Source organism: Rhipicephalus microplus, chromosome 2 (assembly GCF_043290135.1).
Source record: "Rhipicephalus microplus isolate Deutch F79 chromosome 2, USDA_Rmic, whole genome shotgun sequence".
In the NCBI taxonomy this organism is placed as follows: Eukaryota; Metazoa; Arthropoda; class Arachnida; order Ixodida; family Ixodidae; genus Rhipicephalus; species Rhipicephalus microplus.
In genome coordinates, this window is record NC_134701.1 from 229,620,740 (window position 1) to 229,635,265 (window position 14,526).

Below are 14,526 nucleotides of genomic sequence, written 5' to 3' on the forward strand. Positions count from 1 at the left end.
GGAGGGCATTATTTGGAGGCAAAGCGTAAAAACTTGATGAATTTCTAAAACTGAATTGAAAATTGTGTTTATTTTGAGTGAAATTCCCATTTTATGCAAAAAAAAAAAACATCAGGCCTGCACGATACATGCAGCACTGTCACAGTGAAACCTGGGAGAGCGGCCTTTCAGAGCCTTTTTCTAAAACTTTGGGTAGCTGCTGCAAGCACTCTTGCAGAGTACCCACTACGCCCAAACGAAGGGGAAAGTAGGAAGATTACGCTAATCCATGTACTACCCATCATTCTCACGTTTGATGAAGTGGCATGCGTTGCAGCTCCCATAGACGCTAGTACCAGAGTTCCCTCTAGTGTACTTATAAGAAGCTCTATGGCCCACACCCAAGCTACACCATGCTTTCCCCCTTCCCCAGCCGCCATGCAATCCTGGTTAACACCCTCTGAGAAAAAAAAATTATGATTATGACCATACCCTGCTTTGGCACATTTGATTTTCATTTGGCTTACCCTTGTGCTCATTTCATAAGGATGATAAATTAAAAGTTGTATCTCTTAAGCTTTACAATTGTTCATTCTTTGTTACTAACCAGAATATTGTTACGTAAAAATGACACGAGGCGTGTCTATTTAGAATCTATGTTGAAACTGATGCGTATAGGGTCGACTAAGGTGGAGGACAGCACGCACCACCGACAGACCACTTCCTTGTTGTTGTCTTCTGACCCCTGATATGTCAGCTATGTAGCATTACCCCCCTCCCCCCCCCCCCCCCACCCCGCGGTAAAAGCGCCTTCTCGGTGCACATTAACTACGGTCTTCAGTAGGCAGGTGGTAAGGTTTTAGCCTGCTGACATGCACATGATCACTGAGTGTGGTTTCAGGCAGGCTTGTGGTCTCGGATGCAGGAATGATCTCATAGGTGACGTCGGTTACCTGTCGGATGATACGGTAAGGACCCATGTAGCGAGACAACTTGTCTGATAAGCCAACTCGACAAACTGGGCACCACAGGAGAACGAGAGAACCGGGTTAGAAGTGAACGTCAACATGCCGGCTGTCATAGATGGCTTTCTGGGTGGCTTGCGAAGCTGAAAGTCTAGAGCGGGCGATCTGACGTGGGTGGTTGGCACGAGAAATAGCGTCGCGTGCATATTCAGTTGACGGCGTTGTAGTGGTTGGAAGTAGGGTGTCGAGTGGTAACGTCAGATCACGGCCATAAAGCAAATAAAAGGGTGAATAATCAATGGTGTCGTAGCGCAAAGAATTGTACGCGAAAGTCACGTGAGGTAGCGCCAGGTCCCAGTCATGGTGGTCGGAAGACACATACATCGCGAGCATGTCCGTGAGGGTCCGATTGAGCCATTCGGTAAGGCCATTTGTTTGGGGATGGTAGGAAGTGTTCAACTTGTGCTGCGTCGAGGAAGAGCGCAGAAGATCGTCGATTACTCGGGACAAAAATGCACGGCCGCGATACGTGAGTAATTGGCGAGGAGCACCATGGTGTAAGATGACATCGTGGAGCAAGAAGTCCGCAACGTCAGTAGCGGTGCTGGTGGGGAGCGCTCGAGTGATGGCATACCTAGTCGCGTAGTCTATAGCAACGGCGACCCACTTGTTGCCCGATTTCGACTCGGGAAAAAGACCGAGAAGAGCTAGCTATACCAACACGAAAGAAAGGTTCGGTTGGGACGGAGATCGGTTGAAGAAGTCCAGCCGGGGGCGCAGTAGGTCGCTTCCTACGTTGGCATTTATCGCAGGAGGACACGTAACGGCGAACGGACCGGGCGAGACCACGCCAAAAAAAAGCGGCGACGTACGCGGTCGTACGTCCGAGATACACCCAGATGATTAGCAGTTGGTTCATCGTGAAGCTCATGCAGCACGGTTGAACGCAAATGTTTCGGCACGACAAGAAGGAGCCCCGGGCCATCTGGCTGGAGGCTACGACGGTACAGCGTGCCATTCAGGAGGACGTACATGCGAAGCGACGTGTCATTCGGAGCAGATTCGAGACGGTCAATAAGTTGTCGCAGAGAAGCATCACGACGTTGTTCATCACCAATCTGAAGAAACTGGGACATTGACATGACGCTGAGGCTAGGCTCAATGTCTGATTTGTCAGGCTGATCAACAGGGTAGCGGGATAAGCAATCGGCGTCCAGATGGAGACGTCCAGACTTATAAGCAACCGAGTAGGAATACTCCTGTAGGCGTAATGCCCAACGGCCAAGTCGTCCAGTGGGGTCCTTCAGAGAAGAATGCCAACACAGCGCGTGATGATCTGTGATGATACGGAAAGGGCGGCCATACAAGTAAGGACGGAATTTTGAAACCGCCCTGACGAGGGCGAGACATTCCCGTTCTATTATAGAGTAATTGCATTCAAACTTAGAAAGCAGACGGCTTGCATACGCGATTACACGGTCGTTGCCCCGCTGACTTTGCGCCAAAACTGCACCAATTCCGTGACCACTCGCATCTGTTCGCACTTCTGTAGGAGCATCGGGGTCGAAATGTGCAAGAATAGGAGGTGTCGTTAGAGCGCTGATTAGCTGCTAGAAGGTGTCAGCTTGTGAAGGGCCCCAACAAAATGGGACGTCTTGTTTGACAAGGTCGGTGAGTGGCCGTGCGAGTGCCGCAAAGTTTTTCACGAACCGGCGAAAGTAGGAGCAGAGGCCCACGAAACTGCGAACCTCGCGAACAGAGCGTGGGACTGGGAAGTTTGTTACAGCGCATACTTTCGCCGAGTCTGGTTGTACGCCGGCTGCGTCAACAAGGTGACCCAACGCGGTAATCTGACGAAGACGGAAGTGGCACTTGGAGGAATATAGCTGCAGGTTGGCCCGTTGAAATATGGATAGAATGGTCAAAAAGTGTTCAAGGTGGTTTGCAATGGTTGGTGAGAAAATGATCATGGCGTCCAGGTAACACAAACATGTCGACCATTTAAATCCTTGTAGGAGCATGTCCATCATTCTCTGGAACGTCGCTGGAGCGTTGCAGAGACCGAAGGGCATGACCTTGAATTGGTAAAGACCGTCAGGGGTAACGAAGGCGGTCTTTTCCCGGTCCATGTCATCTACAGCAATTTGCCAGTAGCCAGATCAGAGTATGATAGATGAAAAGAAGGTGACGCCACGGGGGCAGTCGAGGGCATCGTCAATGCATGGTAGAGGGTACACGTCTTTTTTGGTAATATTGTTGAGGAGGCAATAATCAACGCAGAAACGCCATGAGCCCTCTTTCTTTTTTACTAATACCACGGGAGATGCCCAAGGGCTCGATGATGGTTCGTTTACGTTTTTCGTGAACATCTTGGCCACTTCTTTCTGAATCACTTCTCGCTTGGACGCTGACACGCGGTACGGCCGACGGTGACTAGGCGCAGAGTCACCGGTGCTGATTCGGTGAGTGACAATTTTAGTCTGGCCCAAGGGACGATCAACGGTTGTCAAAAATGTCACTGTATGAGGCCAAAACCTGGCAGAGAGCGTCGGCCTGGTGAGGCGACAGCTCCGATCCAATCATGTTTTGAAAAATCGCATTGTCTGAGCTGCATGACTGTGAGACTGCGCTTCGATCAGGAGCAGATACAGCGACAACACTGACATCGTCCTCTGTTACGGCAGTTAGCTAGGCTAGAGCCATCTGGCAGGGCAACTTTTGAGGGGTGAAACCAAAGTTAAGGAGCAAAGAGACACACAGTTATTCACTACGGTCGCGATGGTATGGGGCACAGTAACACTGCGCGTCAGCCGAACGTCAGTAATCGGCGTAACGATATAATCACCGTCAGGAATGGGAAGGGTTGATGACAGACACGTACGTCGCGGCTCGAGGTGGTACGGGAACGAAAGTGGTTGTGCTCAAGCGGCTGGTGGACTTTGCAGAGCAGTCGGCAAAGATTGGAAGATCGAGGCTGAGGGTACCTGACGAACAATCAATTAAGGCCGAGTGTGCCGAAGGGAAATCAAGGCCAAGTATGAGGTCATGAGGGCAGCAGGCTAGCACGGCAAAAAGGACCACGGCGTGACGACCGGCAAGGTTGATACGATCAGTGCACATTCCAATTATTGGTACTTTACCGCCATCGGCAACACGTATTGCCTGCGTCGTAGACGGCATCACAATCTTTTGTAAGCGGCGGCATAGAGAAGCGCACATAATAGACAGGCGCGCACCTGTGTCAATGAGGGCGGTCACAGGAACATGGTCGACTTGTACTTCAAGCAGGCTGTGGTGCGTGGAAAGCGTCAGTAGAGGATTTTCGACCATCATTGGTATTGCAGCTTCACCTCTATAAGCTGCAATATCTAGTTTTCCTGCTGCAGTCGTCCAGAGAAGCTCTGTGATGAAAAGCGCCGAGGTGGCGGAGAGCGGGATTGGCGACGTAGCGGAACAGGGGGCGGGAGCTGCGGCGACTGGACGAAGGTGCGTCAGTGTAGCGGCTACCGGGCAAAGGGGAATCAGTGGAAGGCTCGTAAGATGACGATGGATAGAAATTGAAGAGTGCGGCGACTGAAGGTCGAGGGGCTGTCGGATGCATGTGCGCCGAGGTAGGGAAGGTCTGATGTAGTTGGTTTGACGAACGGCGGCGGCAATAGCGAGAAACATGCTGTTATGCCTGCGAGTCCACCTGACGCGAACAACTCAACGGCGTCATCACGCGGCGGGGCCTTTCTGTTGCGCACGTACAGCGAGCCCGTCGAAGCCATCGGCGCCTCCCTTCTGGCGAGTCTGACGCAATGCGTGGCGACGTCACTCGTCCTTGGGTGCAGCCACGTGCAGCGCAGCGGCTCCAGATTCGATGAGAATGACGCAGCCCAGCGGTGACCCCATTGGAGGATTCTGACCTCACGACCAGCGGCGCTTCTGGTTGGACATTTGGTTACTTAAAGAATCCACCCGGTGCATATAAAAAAAGCCCTGTGGCGCGCCGCGAGCAGTTGACTTATGTGTCAGAGAAGAGAGCTCGGCTCTTCGAGTCTCTAAGTTGTCGGCCCCAGTGCCGAATTTGTAATGCCTCTGTATATATGCTGTACATAAACCTTGTTTAACTCACCGTCGTCTCGTCCGCTCGTCTATCAGCTCTGCGCAGAAGCAGTCGCGAGCTGAGAAACCTACGCTACCAAACGGCTGGTGACCCTCCCGGCGCAATTCGAAGCAGTGGCGCCTTCAGGACCGTGTTGGCGTCACCGTCTTTTGTAACAGTGGTGGCAGCGGTGGGATTCGTGGGGCCCTTCGTAACGTCGGAGGTGCGCTTCGTAACACTGGTTGGCAGCTGTGGTATCGGCCGGCGTCGGCGACATCGATGCGGTGAGTGCCTGATGTTTTCCCCTCAGTTCACCAGAGTACTCTAGCTCAGGTTATAGTAGTTTAGAGAAGGGCTGTGTGAAGCATTAGAGTGAACTGTGATCGTTTCAAGCAAAGTCAAAGTGCTTTGAAACCAAAGTTAATGCGGAGGGGGTAAACACGGGAGTGTTAAAAATTGCTTGCGCGTCTTGCTAGTAGGCTTATAGTGGGTGCGGCAAGTAGATTCTTAACAGGGGCAAACAGCAAGAGGCTAGTGTGAACGATGGAGAACCTTAAAGTGAAGGAACTCATAGAAATTTGTGAGGAACTCGGCATTACTTTGGGCCGTGCGAAACGAAGGCAAGCGATTCTTGAGATCATGAAGGATGAAGGAGTGTCGGCTGAGGAAGTCGATGAGGCCTGGGCGGATATCAAAGGACGCCCCGAGGAGGCTGAAAGGCGAGAAGTTCGCGAACGTGAAGAAGCTGAAAGACGAGAAGTTCGCAAATGTGAAGAAGCTGAAGGGCGAGAACGCTGTGAGGAGGCCGAAAGACCGGAGCGTCTTGAGTTGAAACGAATAGAACTCGCAATTATACAGTGTTCGCAGGTGCCTAGCGTAGCTTCTGCGACAGTTCAGGTCAGCGGTCAGAGAATTCGCGACCAACTGCCACTGTTCGTAGTAGGCGAGGACGTGGCGAAGTATCTCGTCAAGTTTGAACACGTCTGTGAGCGAAATGCTTTGGAGCGGTCTCTTTGCGCGCAGAACCTGTTAGCTCTTCTTCCCGGCGAAGTGTCCGATGCGATAACTTGCTTGTCGAGGGAAGCGTTTGAGAGCTATGACGAGGTTAAGGAAGTGCTCTTGAGACGTTATAAGTTGTCACCTGAGGCTTTCAGGCAAAGGTTCCGGCATGCTAAAAAGGGGAATGAGTCGCATGTTGATTTCGCGTTTCGTCTTAAAGCCAATTTAGTTGAATTGCTCAAGGGCGAAGGTGTTTATGACTATCGCGATAAAGTGGTGGAATGCATTGCATTGGAGCAATTCTACCGCTGCATCGAGGAGGATGTCAAGCTTTGGCTGCAGGACAAACTTGGTGAAGTACAGCTAAACAGGGCAGCAGAGTTAGCTGAGGAGTATTACACTCGCCGAAAGTTGCATAGCAGGGCAGTGCACGTTGAAAAGGATGAAAGGAAAGAGGGCTTTTCAAAGAAACCTGATCAACCGAAACCGGCTCCGCACCGTAATTTCAAGAAGGACCCGTCTCTTACGAAGGACACTGTAGGGGAAGGGCAAACGGAAGCGGAGAAATTGAGTGAGGTTCCTAAACAACGCACTGATACCACACGGGCGTTTGAATCACGGAAGCCGCTAATATGCTACAACTGCAAAAAGGAAAGGCACATCGCGATCAACTGTAAGCAAAAGTTTGCTTTTGCAACAATCCGAGAATCGGAAAAGAACATGAAGAACATGCGGTTTGTTAGAGCCGTATATCCAAGAAATTAGTGTGAATGGGAAAACGTGTCGAGCACTTCGTGACTCAGCGGCAACCATGGACGTTGTCCATCCTTCATTGGTGTCTCCGGATGACTTTACAGGAGAATGCGCGTGGATCAGGCAAGTCGCCGAGGAGCAGATTGCTTACCAATCGCTACGGTTGTCATTGAAGGCCCGTTCGGTAAGCTTTGCACCGAAGCAGCTGTGTCTTCCGCGCTTCCCGATCGTTTTTCTTATCTTTTCTCTATCAATTCAGAGCAGCTTCTCAAAGAGCAGGGTAAAACCTTCTTCCCCAGCTTAGCGTACATGGCCCTCACGCGATCGCAAGCGCGGAAGCTTTCGCGGGAGCTTGATCTTGTTCAATGTGGGAAAACAAGCTCAAAAGTAGCAGATCTGTGTGACCTTGGCGGCGAGTCAATGGAACCTCAGACACGAAATTCTTCGTGTGAATCATTTGAGCAGTCACTCGAGCGGCCCGTCGCCAAAGCGACTGGCGCGGTTTCCGTAGCAGGGGGAGACGACATGGCGCCATTGAGTCAGAGCGAGAGGGGTGCAACGCTCTCGCCTGTAGCAGAAAGTTGGAGTGAGCTGTCGAGGGTTGATCGAGAAACGCTCAATCGAGAGTAGCGTGAGGACCTCTGATAAAAGCGTTAATGGAAAGCGTAAACTTGGGAAAAAAAAAAAAAAATGTTTCTTTTTTTGAGGAAGCAGGGCTTTTGTATCGGAGCTACACAAATTCGCAAGGTCGCAAGTATGAGCAGCTCTTGGTGCCACAAAAGTATCGTCGCCAACTATTGGAACTGGCACATGAAAACGCATGGGTAGGGCATCTCGGCATAAAAAAGACCAAGGCTAGAGTTTCACTTGAGTTTTATTGGCCGAAATGCTGGAAGGATATCAAAGACTTTGTACGCTCATGCGACACTTGTCAGAGAGCGGGGAAATCCACAGACAAGTGGAAGGCACCCATGAAGCTTGTGCCAATTATCACAGAACCTTTTCGGCGTCTAGTAATTGATATCGTTGGGCCACTGCCAGAGTCAAAGCAAGGTTGTCGGTACATTTCTGACGGCTCTTTGTGTAGCCACAAAATTTCCGGAAGCGATACCACTTAAGGAGCTCAATTCCCCTCATGTCGTGGATGCACTGCTATCTATATTTGCACGCGTCGGATTTCCTTCTGAAATCCAATGCGACAATGGTAGTGTCTTCACCAGCTGCCTTACCTCTACCTTTATGGATAAATGCGCAATAAAAGTAGTGCACAGCTTGATCCATCACCCGCAATCTAATCCGGTAGAGCGTATGCATTCCGTTCTGAAACAGATACTGAGAGCTCTTTGCTACGAGCACAAATGCGACTGGGTAGCGTGTATTCCTCCCGCTATGTTCGCTTTGAGATCAGCTCCTCATGAAAGCACTGGTTTTAGCCCTGCAGAGCTTGTGTATGGCAGGTGTTTGAGAACACCATTGTGGATGCTGCGGGAGTCCTGGGAGGGTTTCGATGAGGACCCTAATGTAGTTGCGTATGTTCTAGACCTCCTTCAGAGGCTTGGAAAAACGAAAGATCTAGTGGAAAGCCACATGCAGGCTGCAGAAGTGCTGTCGAAGAAGTACTACGACAAATCGGCGAAGAAACGTGCTTTTGAAATTGGTAGTCAGGTAATGCTGCTGTGGCCGTCCAAAAAGAACAAGCTTGAGGTTCATTGGGAAGGGCCCGCCAAAGTAATATCGAAGCTTTGCGATACCAATTATGAAAGGAAATTAGGAAGGCGGTCGAACAAAATTTACCACAGTAACTTGATGAAACCATACATTTAACGTCAAGCGGTCGTAAATCTGCTGTTGAATGCTTCAGAGGAAGAGGGAGCAGAAATTTTGAGTTCTAGTGATGTAATCGAAAGGGGATCGAAGGTAATCTTGAAGCAGCTGAACCTAGAGCCTAGGTTACGTGAGGTCCAAAAGGAGGACCTGAGAATGATTGTTTTTCGAGTTTGAAGACGTGTTTTCGGACCGTCCCGGAAACACGACGGTGATTGAACACGATATCGAGCTAACTTGTTCGGAGCCAATCCGTAGCAGGCCGTACCGTTGTTCCCCTGTGCAAAAGCAGATCATGAAAGAGGAGATCGATAAAATGCTGGAGTTGGGAGTCATAGTACCGGGCGAGAGTGACTATACATCCCCTCTAATATTGGTTCAGGTGTCAGGAAAAGATCCGAGGCCATGCATCGATTATCGGCGTCTTAACGCCATAACTCGAGACCAAACTTACCCGATACCAAACCTAGAGGAGAGGGTGGAAACTGTGTCCCAGTCCAGCTATATTTCCACGTTAGACCTCGTGCGAGGGTATTGGCAAGTCCCCCTTACACAGCGTGCTAGCCGCTATGCCGTATTTGTTTCTCCATTTGGAACATATCGTCCATTTAAGCTGAGCTTTGGATTGAAAAATGCACCCTTTTGTTTTTCAGGCTTAATGGACCGCGTTCTTAAAGGCCTCTCTGAGTTCGCTCTGCCGTATCTTGACGATGTCTCCATCTTCTCAAACAGCTGGGAAGAACATGTCGAGCATTTACGCGTCGTGCTGAACAGGTTGAAAGAAGCTGGTCTTACCGTGAAACCTACTAAATGTCACCTAGAGTTCGGCGAGGTGTTTTACCTGGGGCACGTTGTGGGGCGTGGCCGGCGTAAACCTTCAGAAATTAAGGTGGCCGCCGTCGTGAACTATCCACGACCAACCACAAAATCTGAGATAAGGGCCTTCTTGGGCCTGGCTGAATACTATCAGCATTACGTGCAAAATTACTCTAGCATTGCCAGCCCTCTAACTGACGCACTTCGAAAATCCGAGCCGGTTAAAGTGGTATGGGATTCGGAAAAGGAGAATGCGTTTCGCCAGCTAAAACAGGCTCTAAGCGAAAAGCCCGCTCTCATGGCACCCGATTTCTCTAAGAGATTTGTGATTCAATGCGACGTGAGTGATCGCGGCATGGGAGCTGTATTGTGCCAGGAAGACAGTGCTGGTAACGAAAGGCCAGTTTTGTATTTAAGTCGAAAACTCAGCGGCAGGGAAGAGGCAAACGGTACCTCTGAAAAGGAATGCGCTTGCCTCGTGTGGGCCGTTCAAAAGCTAGCTTGTTATGTTTCCAGTTCGAAGTTTGTGGTCGAAACGGACCACTGTCCTCTAACCTGGTTAAATAACATGTCGCCTAAAAGTGGCCGGTTACTGAGGTGGAGCATGATACTCCAACAGCACAACTTTTACGTTCGCTACAAAAAAGGAAAGCTAAACACTAATGCAGACGCATTGAGCTGTGCGTTTAGTTAGTACCTTCTCCACCTTTCGGTTTCTCGCTGGCAATTCGGGGCCTAATTTTGTCCCTCATCACGGCCTTAGCTGAGCGCTCTCGTCCAGAATGAGCTCAAGGAGGCAACTTTATGTTCTATTTTGTTATGTTATTGTACGTGTAAAAATTTGAGTTGTCATTTTAAGAGTCTTGTGTCCCACATGTGCCTCTTGATGTAGAGGGAACGAAATTCCGATAGACACATAGCTAGGTATATGTTGTACTATACTTTGTCTGGTGTTCTGTCGGGTGACCGAGGGCACTTGCTTGTGTCGTGTGTTGTCTGTTGTCGAACCGTTCTTGACAAGTTGCAGAACCATGGACTAGTGCTGGGACCAAAGATCGTCAGAAGAGACGAGCGAAGCTGGTCGACAAGTTGTGGCGACAAGCCAGTGGAGCTGGGATCCGTCCTTAAGAATGGGATGTGTTCCCTGAACAGAGTCTGGAGCTGCATTCTCCCCATGGCCCTGCAGGAGAACCTGGAGGGACCTGGCGAACGAGCGCGCCTGACATCCGAGCCACGTGGAAGCAGCTCGTCTTTTCGGCGCGTTGTCTGGCGGCGGGGGTGCTGTTATGCCTGCGAGTCTACAGCGAACGTCCATGCTTCTGAAAAAGGCAATCTGTGTCAAGGCCAGCCCGCGAGCCCGCCTGACGCGAACAACTCAACGGCGTCATCACGCGGCGGTGCCTTTCTGTCGCGCACGCACAGCGAGCCCATCGAAGCCATCGGCGCCTCCCTGTCTGGAGAGTCTGACGAAATGCCTGGCGTCGTCACTCGTCCTTGGGTGCAGCCACGTGCAGCGCAGCGGCTCCAGGTTCGATGAGAATGACGCAGCCCAGCGGCGACCCCATTGGAGGATTCTGACCTCACGACCAGCGGCGCTTCTAGTTGGACATTTGGTTACTCAAAGAATCCACCCGGTGCATATAAAAAAAGCCCTTCGGCGCGTCGTGAGCAGTTGACTTATGTGTCAGAGAAGGGAGCTGGGCTCTTCGAGTCTCTAAGTTGTCGGCCCCAGTGCCGAATTTGTAATGCCTCTGTATATATGCTGTACATAAACCTTGTTTAACTCACCGTCGTCTAGTCCGCTCGTCTGTCAGCTCTGCGCAGAAGCAGTCGCGAGCTGAGAAACCTACGCTACCAAACGGCTGATGACCTTCCCGGCGGAATTCGAAGCAGTGGCGCCTTCGGGACCGTGTTGCCGTCGCCGTCTTTTGTAACATGCCCAGGCTGGTGGCGGGAAAAACAAATAGGCCGGTCGTCGGGTGTTTGCCATTTCGAAGGGTTACGGAAGGGCATTATTGGAGGTGAACGACGAGCATGTCCTGGGGAGTAAGACGAGACTTCAGGGCGAGTCAAGGGACATGCTGATGGAAGGCCGAAGTTCGGAAACCCGTGCCTCACCACAGCTTGTATTAACTTCACTGACGGCTGTTGTTGGTCAGAGGCGAGCGTTGCAAAAACGGGTGGCTGAAGAGAAGCCGGACAGGCGGCTTCGATTTCCCAACGAACAATGCGCGTGACGTCATACGTGGGGGATTGGGGTGCGGCTTCACACGATGAGGTTGCGGCCGTGTTGGGCAGCCGGGTGAATCGCTGAGTAATACGGCGGCTCTTGGCTTCTTCGAACCCCTAGCACTCCTTAATTATGGCATCGACGGTGGCAACGTTGTTGTATACTAGATGATTAAAGGCATCGTCTGCTATGCCTTTCAGCACATGGGCCTCTTTCTCAGACTCACTCATGTGCTCGTCAATCTGGTGGCATAGGGCGATGACGTCGTGAATGTACGCGACGTACGAATGTACAGAAGTACGACGTCGACGTCTGTGCACGAGCCGCCAGTTGATTCCGCGCTGCGATCTGCCGCCCAACAGTGTCGCCAAAAAGGTCGCGGATCTTCTCTTTAAAGGAATACCAGCTTGTAATATCTGTTTCATGCATCTCGAACCACACTGGCGGTGGGCCATCGAGGTAAAAAAACACATTAGCAAGCACAAGAGTCGGGCCCCACCTATAGCTTGCGCTGACCCGTTTGTATCGGTTGATACATTTGTCGACGTCAATGCCATCCTTACCGTAAAATACACCGATATCACGAGCAGGAGGTAGAACGACATATGTAGAAGTCACGTAAGGGGCAGGTGGTGAAGACGATGGTTGTTCAACGTGTGACATGGTTGGACCTATGGTGATGCGGCCGTTGCGGAGCTTCGTAATGAAGATGGGGAAGTACCCAGCACGTCCACCACAAAGATGTTACGTAAAAATGACACGAGGCGTGTCTATTTAGAATCTATATTGAAACTGATGCGTATAGCGTCGACTAAGATGGAGGACAGCACGCACAACCGACAGACCACTTCCTCGTTGTCGTCTTCTGACCCCTGATATGTCAGCTACGTAGCAATATAATTTTTATTTATACCTGTGCCATTCATTTTGCCATTCGGCTGTTTGAGCATTATGCCTATCTATTTCAGTTTCATTGCTCATTATGCAATCCATACTTCTTTCGGTGTCCTTTATTACGGTGACAAGTTTCAACACTGTAGATAAACACAGGCATGATGTAACAGTTCTATACTTTGTATACCAATGATTGCACAATGGTCGATAGATAAGTAGCTAGTACTCGACAATTCTTGCTATGTGCATTCAAGAAGCTTTTGAAATTGCCTAAAGCCAAAAACCTGGATTCCTTGTATCGTGGTAATTTATGGCTTGTTTCATGTGCACTTTTATAAGCACCTCAAATTCTAGATCTTCATGTTAACGTCATCTTACTTTTTGTTTAAATGTTGCCTAATATGGCCAATGACTAATGGTTGCAGTATCTACTACTATGAAACTGTCTAATACATAAAGTATTGTGTTCATAATTTGTCAAGTAGGTGCATTTCTGGCATAAGTACACTTTATTGTGAATTTGCGGAAGGGCGCAGGTGCTTTCTCCTTAAATATTACATAGGTGAAATCATTAGGCCTTGCTGCAGCTACTACACATAAGAGTCTTGGATAACTTTAAAAAATTTCAGCTAGACAGCTTATTGGCGACACATTTTATGTGGGCTGCCATTGTCATAAACCTTGGCTACTTGGTACTTGTCGCTGCTTGACCCTGTATACTCTCATGCATTGCAATGCATGCCGACATGTATTTGCCCTGTTAAGTGCTGCCACCTAATGTGCAAACTTATTCAGATTGCCAGAGAGCTGCCAACCCTCGATGCCATACGAAACAGAGTAAAGGAGTCTCTGAAGACCCTGCGGCCAGACATCAAGCGAACGTTGAACCCAACGCCGTACAAGGTAAGTTTAATAAAGGGTAATATACCGTCGAAATTTCATTGTTATAATCTATAATTGCTATAAATAGGTTGCACAAAAAAAAAACTGCAAAATAGAATGGCAAGTTGTAGTAAGACAACAATAATATCACATGAGATATGCAAACAGACATCAGTGATAAGGATGATGATTATGAGGACACATTTAAAAATTTAGATGCTTTTGTGGAACCGCCAGAAGCCTACAGAGCTGACAGCTTATTTATAGAGTATGACAGTGCCTGAAGTTGCAGATGCAGAAACTTTACCTAGGGTCAACTTTTTACTCAAATTGCATGTCCAAAAGTGCATTAACAGAAGCCACTGCAATACCCACGCAGTGGAGAGTTTTGAAAGTCAGCTTTGCCGCAATGTCACTATGCTATGCAGCGAAGCGTAATGCGAATCTAAAGAGGCGCTGGGGGACGTTGGTGTTGTGGGTGGAGATTCAGCAGCCTGAATTTGTTTTTTTCTTTTCATGAATTTAGTGTTGTATTACTCGGCACGAATACCCAACCACCAGACTTTATTGTTCTCACCAATAAATGCGGCATACGGGCATTGCTGCAAGGTATTAAAACATACCAAAGTTTACGTTGCGGCAGCTTTTTATTGTTATAACCGATATATTTTAAAAACTGGTATTGTTGTTAGTGGGTTTGACTGTATTCATTTTCTGGCATTTTCATAACCTTTGCAAATTGTCCAACTAAGAATGCTTTCATGGTGTACTCGGCACTTTATCATGTGAGCACTTTCTGTGAGCACTTCTCTGAAATTTTTAAAGACTATCTAGGGTGTAATTACGACGTTAATTGGGAAGTCCCCTTTATGCCACTGGACAAACAAGGACAAAATTTATTTGTGGTCCGCCTTAGTGGATCAGTGGCATTAGTGCTCGGCAGTCTTAAATTTGGTACTCAAATTGCAGTCTTAAATTTGATACTCAAGTAAAAAGAAAGTAAGGAAGGGTATATAGGGAAAATTACAAAAAGTGAATGCCAAAAGCTTTCTTCACGCTGAAAACTTCGAACACAAAATACAGAGCAGTTCCTGCTA

General features: G+C 49.2%; 1 protein-coding gene across 7 annotated transcripts in view; it reads left to right on the forward strand.

The window, feature by feature from the left end:
- Naprt (nicotinate phosphoribosyltransferase) overlaps window positions 1-14,526 on the forward strand; it is a 56,617-nt gene that overhangs the window by 24,444 nt on the left and 17,647 nt on the right. For all 7 annotated transcript variants that reach the window (XM_075876988.1, XM_075876974.1, XM_075876982.1 and 4 more), the window contains one exon: window positions 13,343-13,450. In XM_075876988.1, coding sequence (XP_075733103.1) covers window positions 13,343-13,450 — 108 coding nt within the window. The remainder of the gene's footprint in view (window positions 1-13,342; window positions 13,451-14,526) is intronic.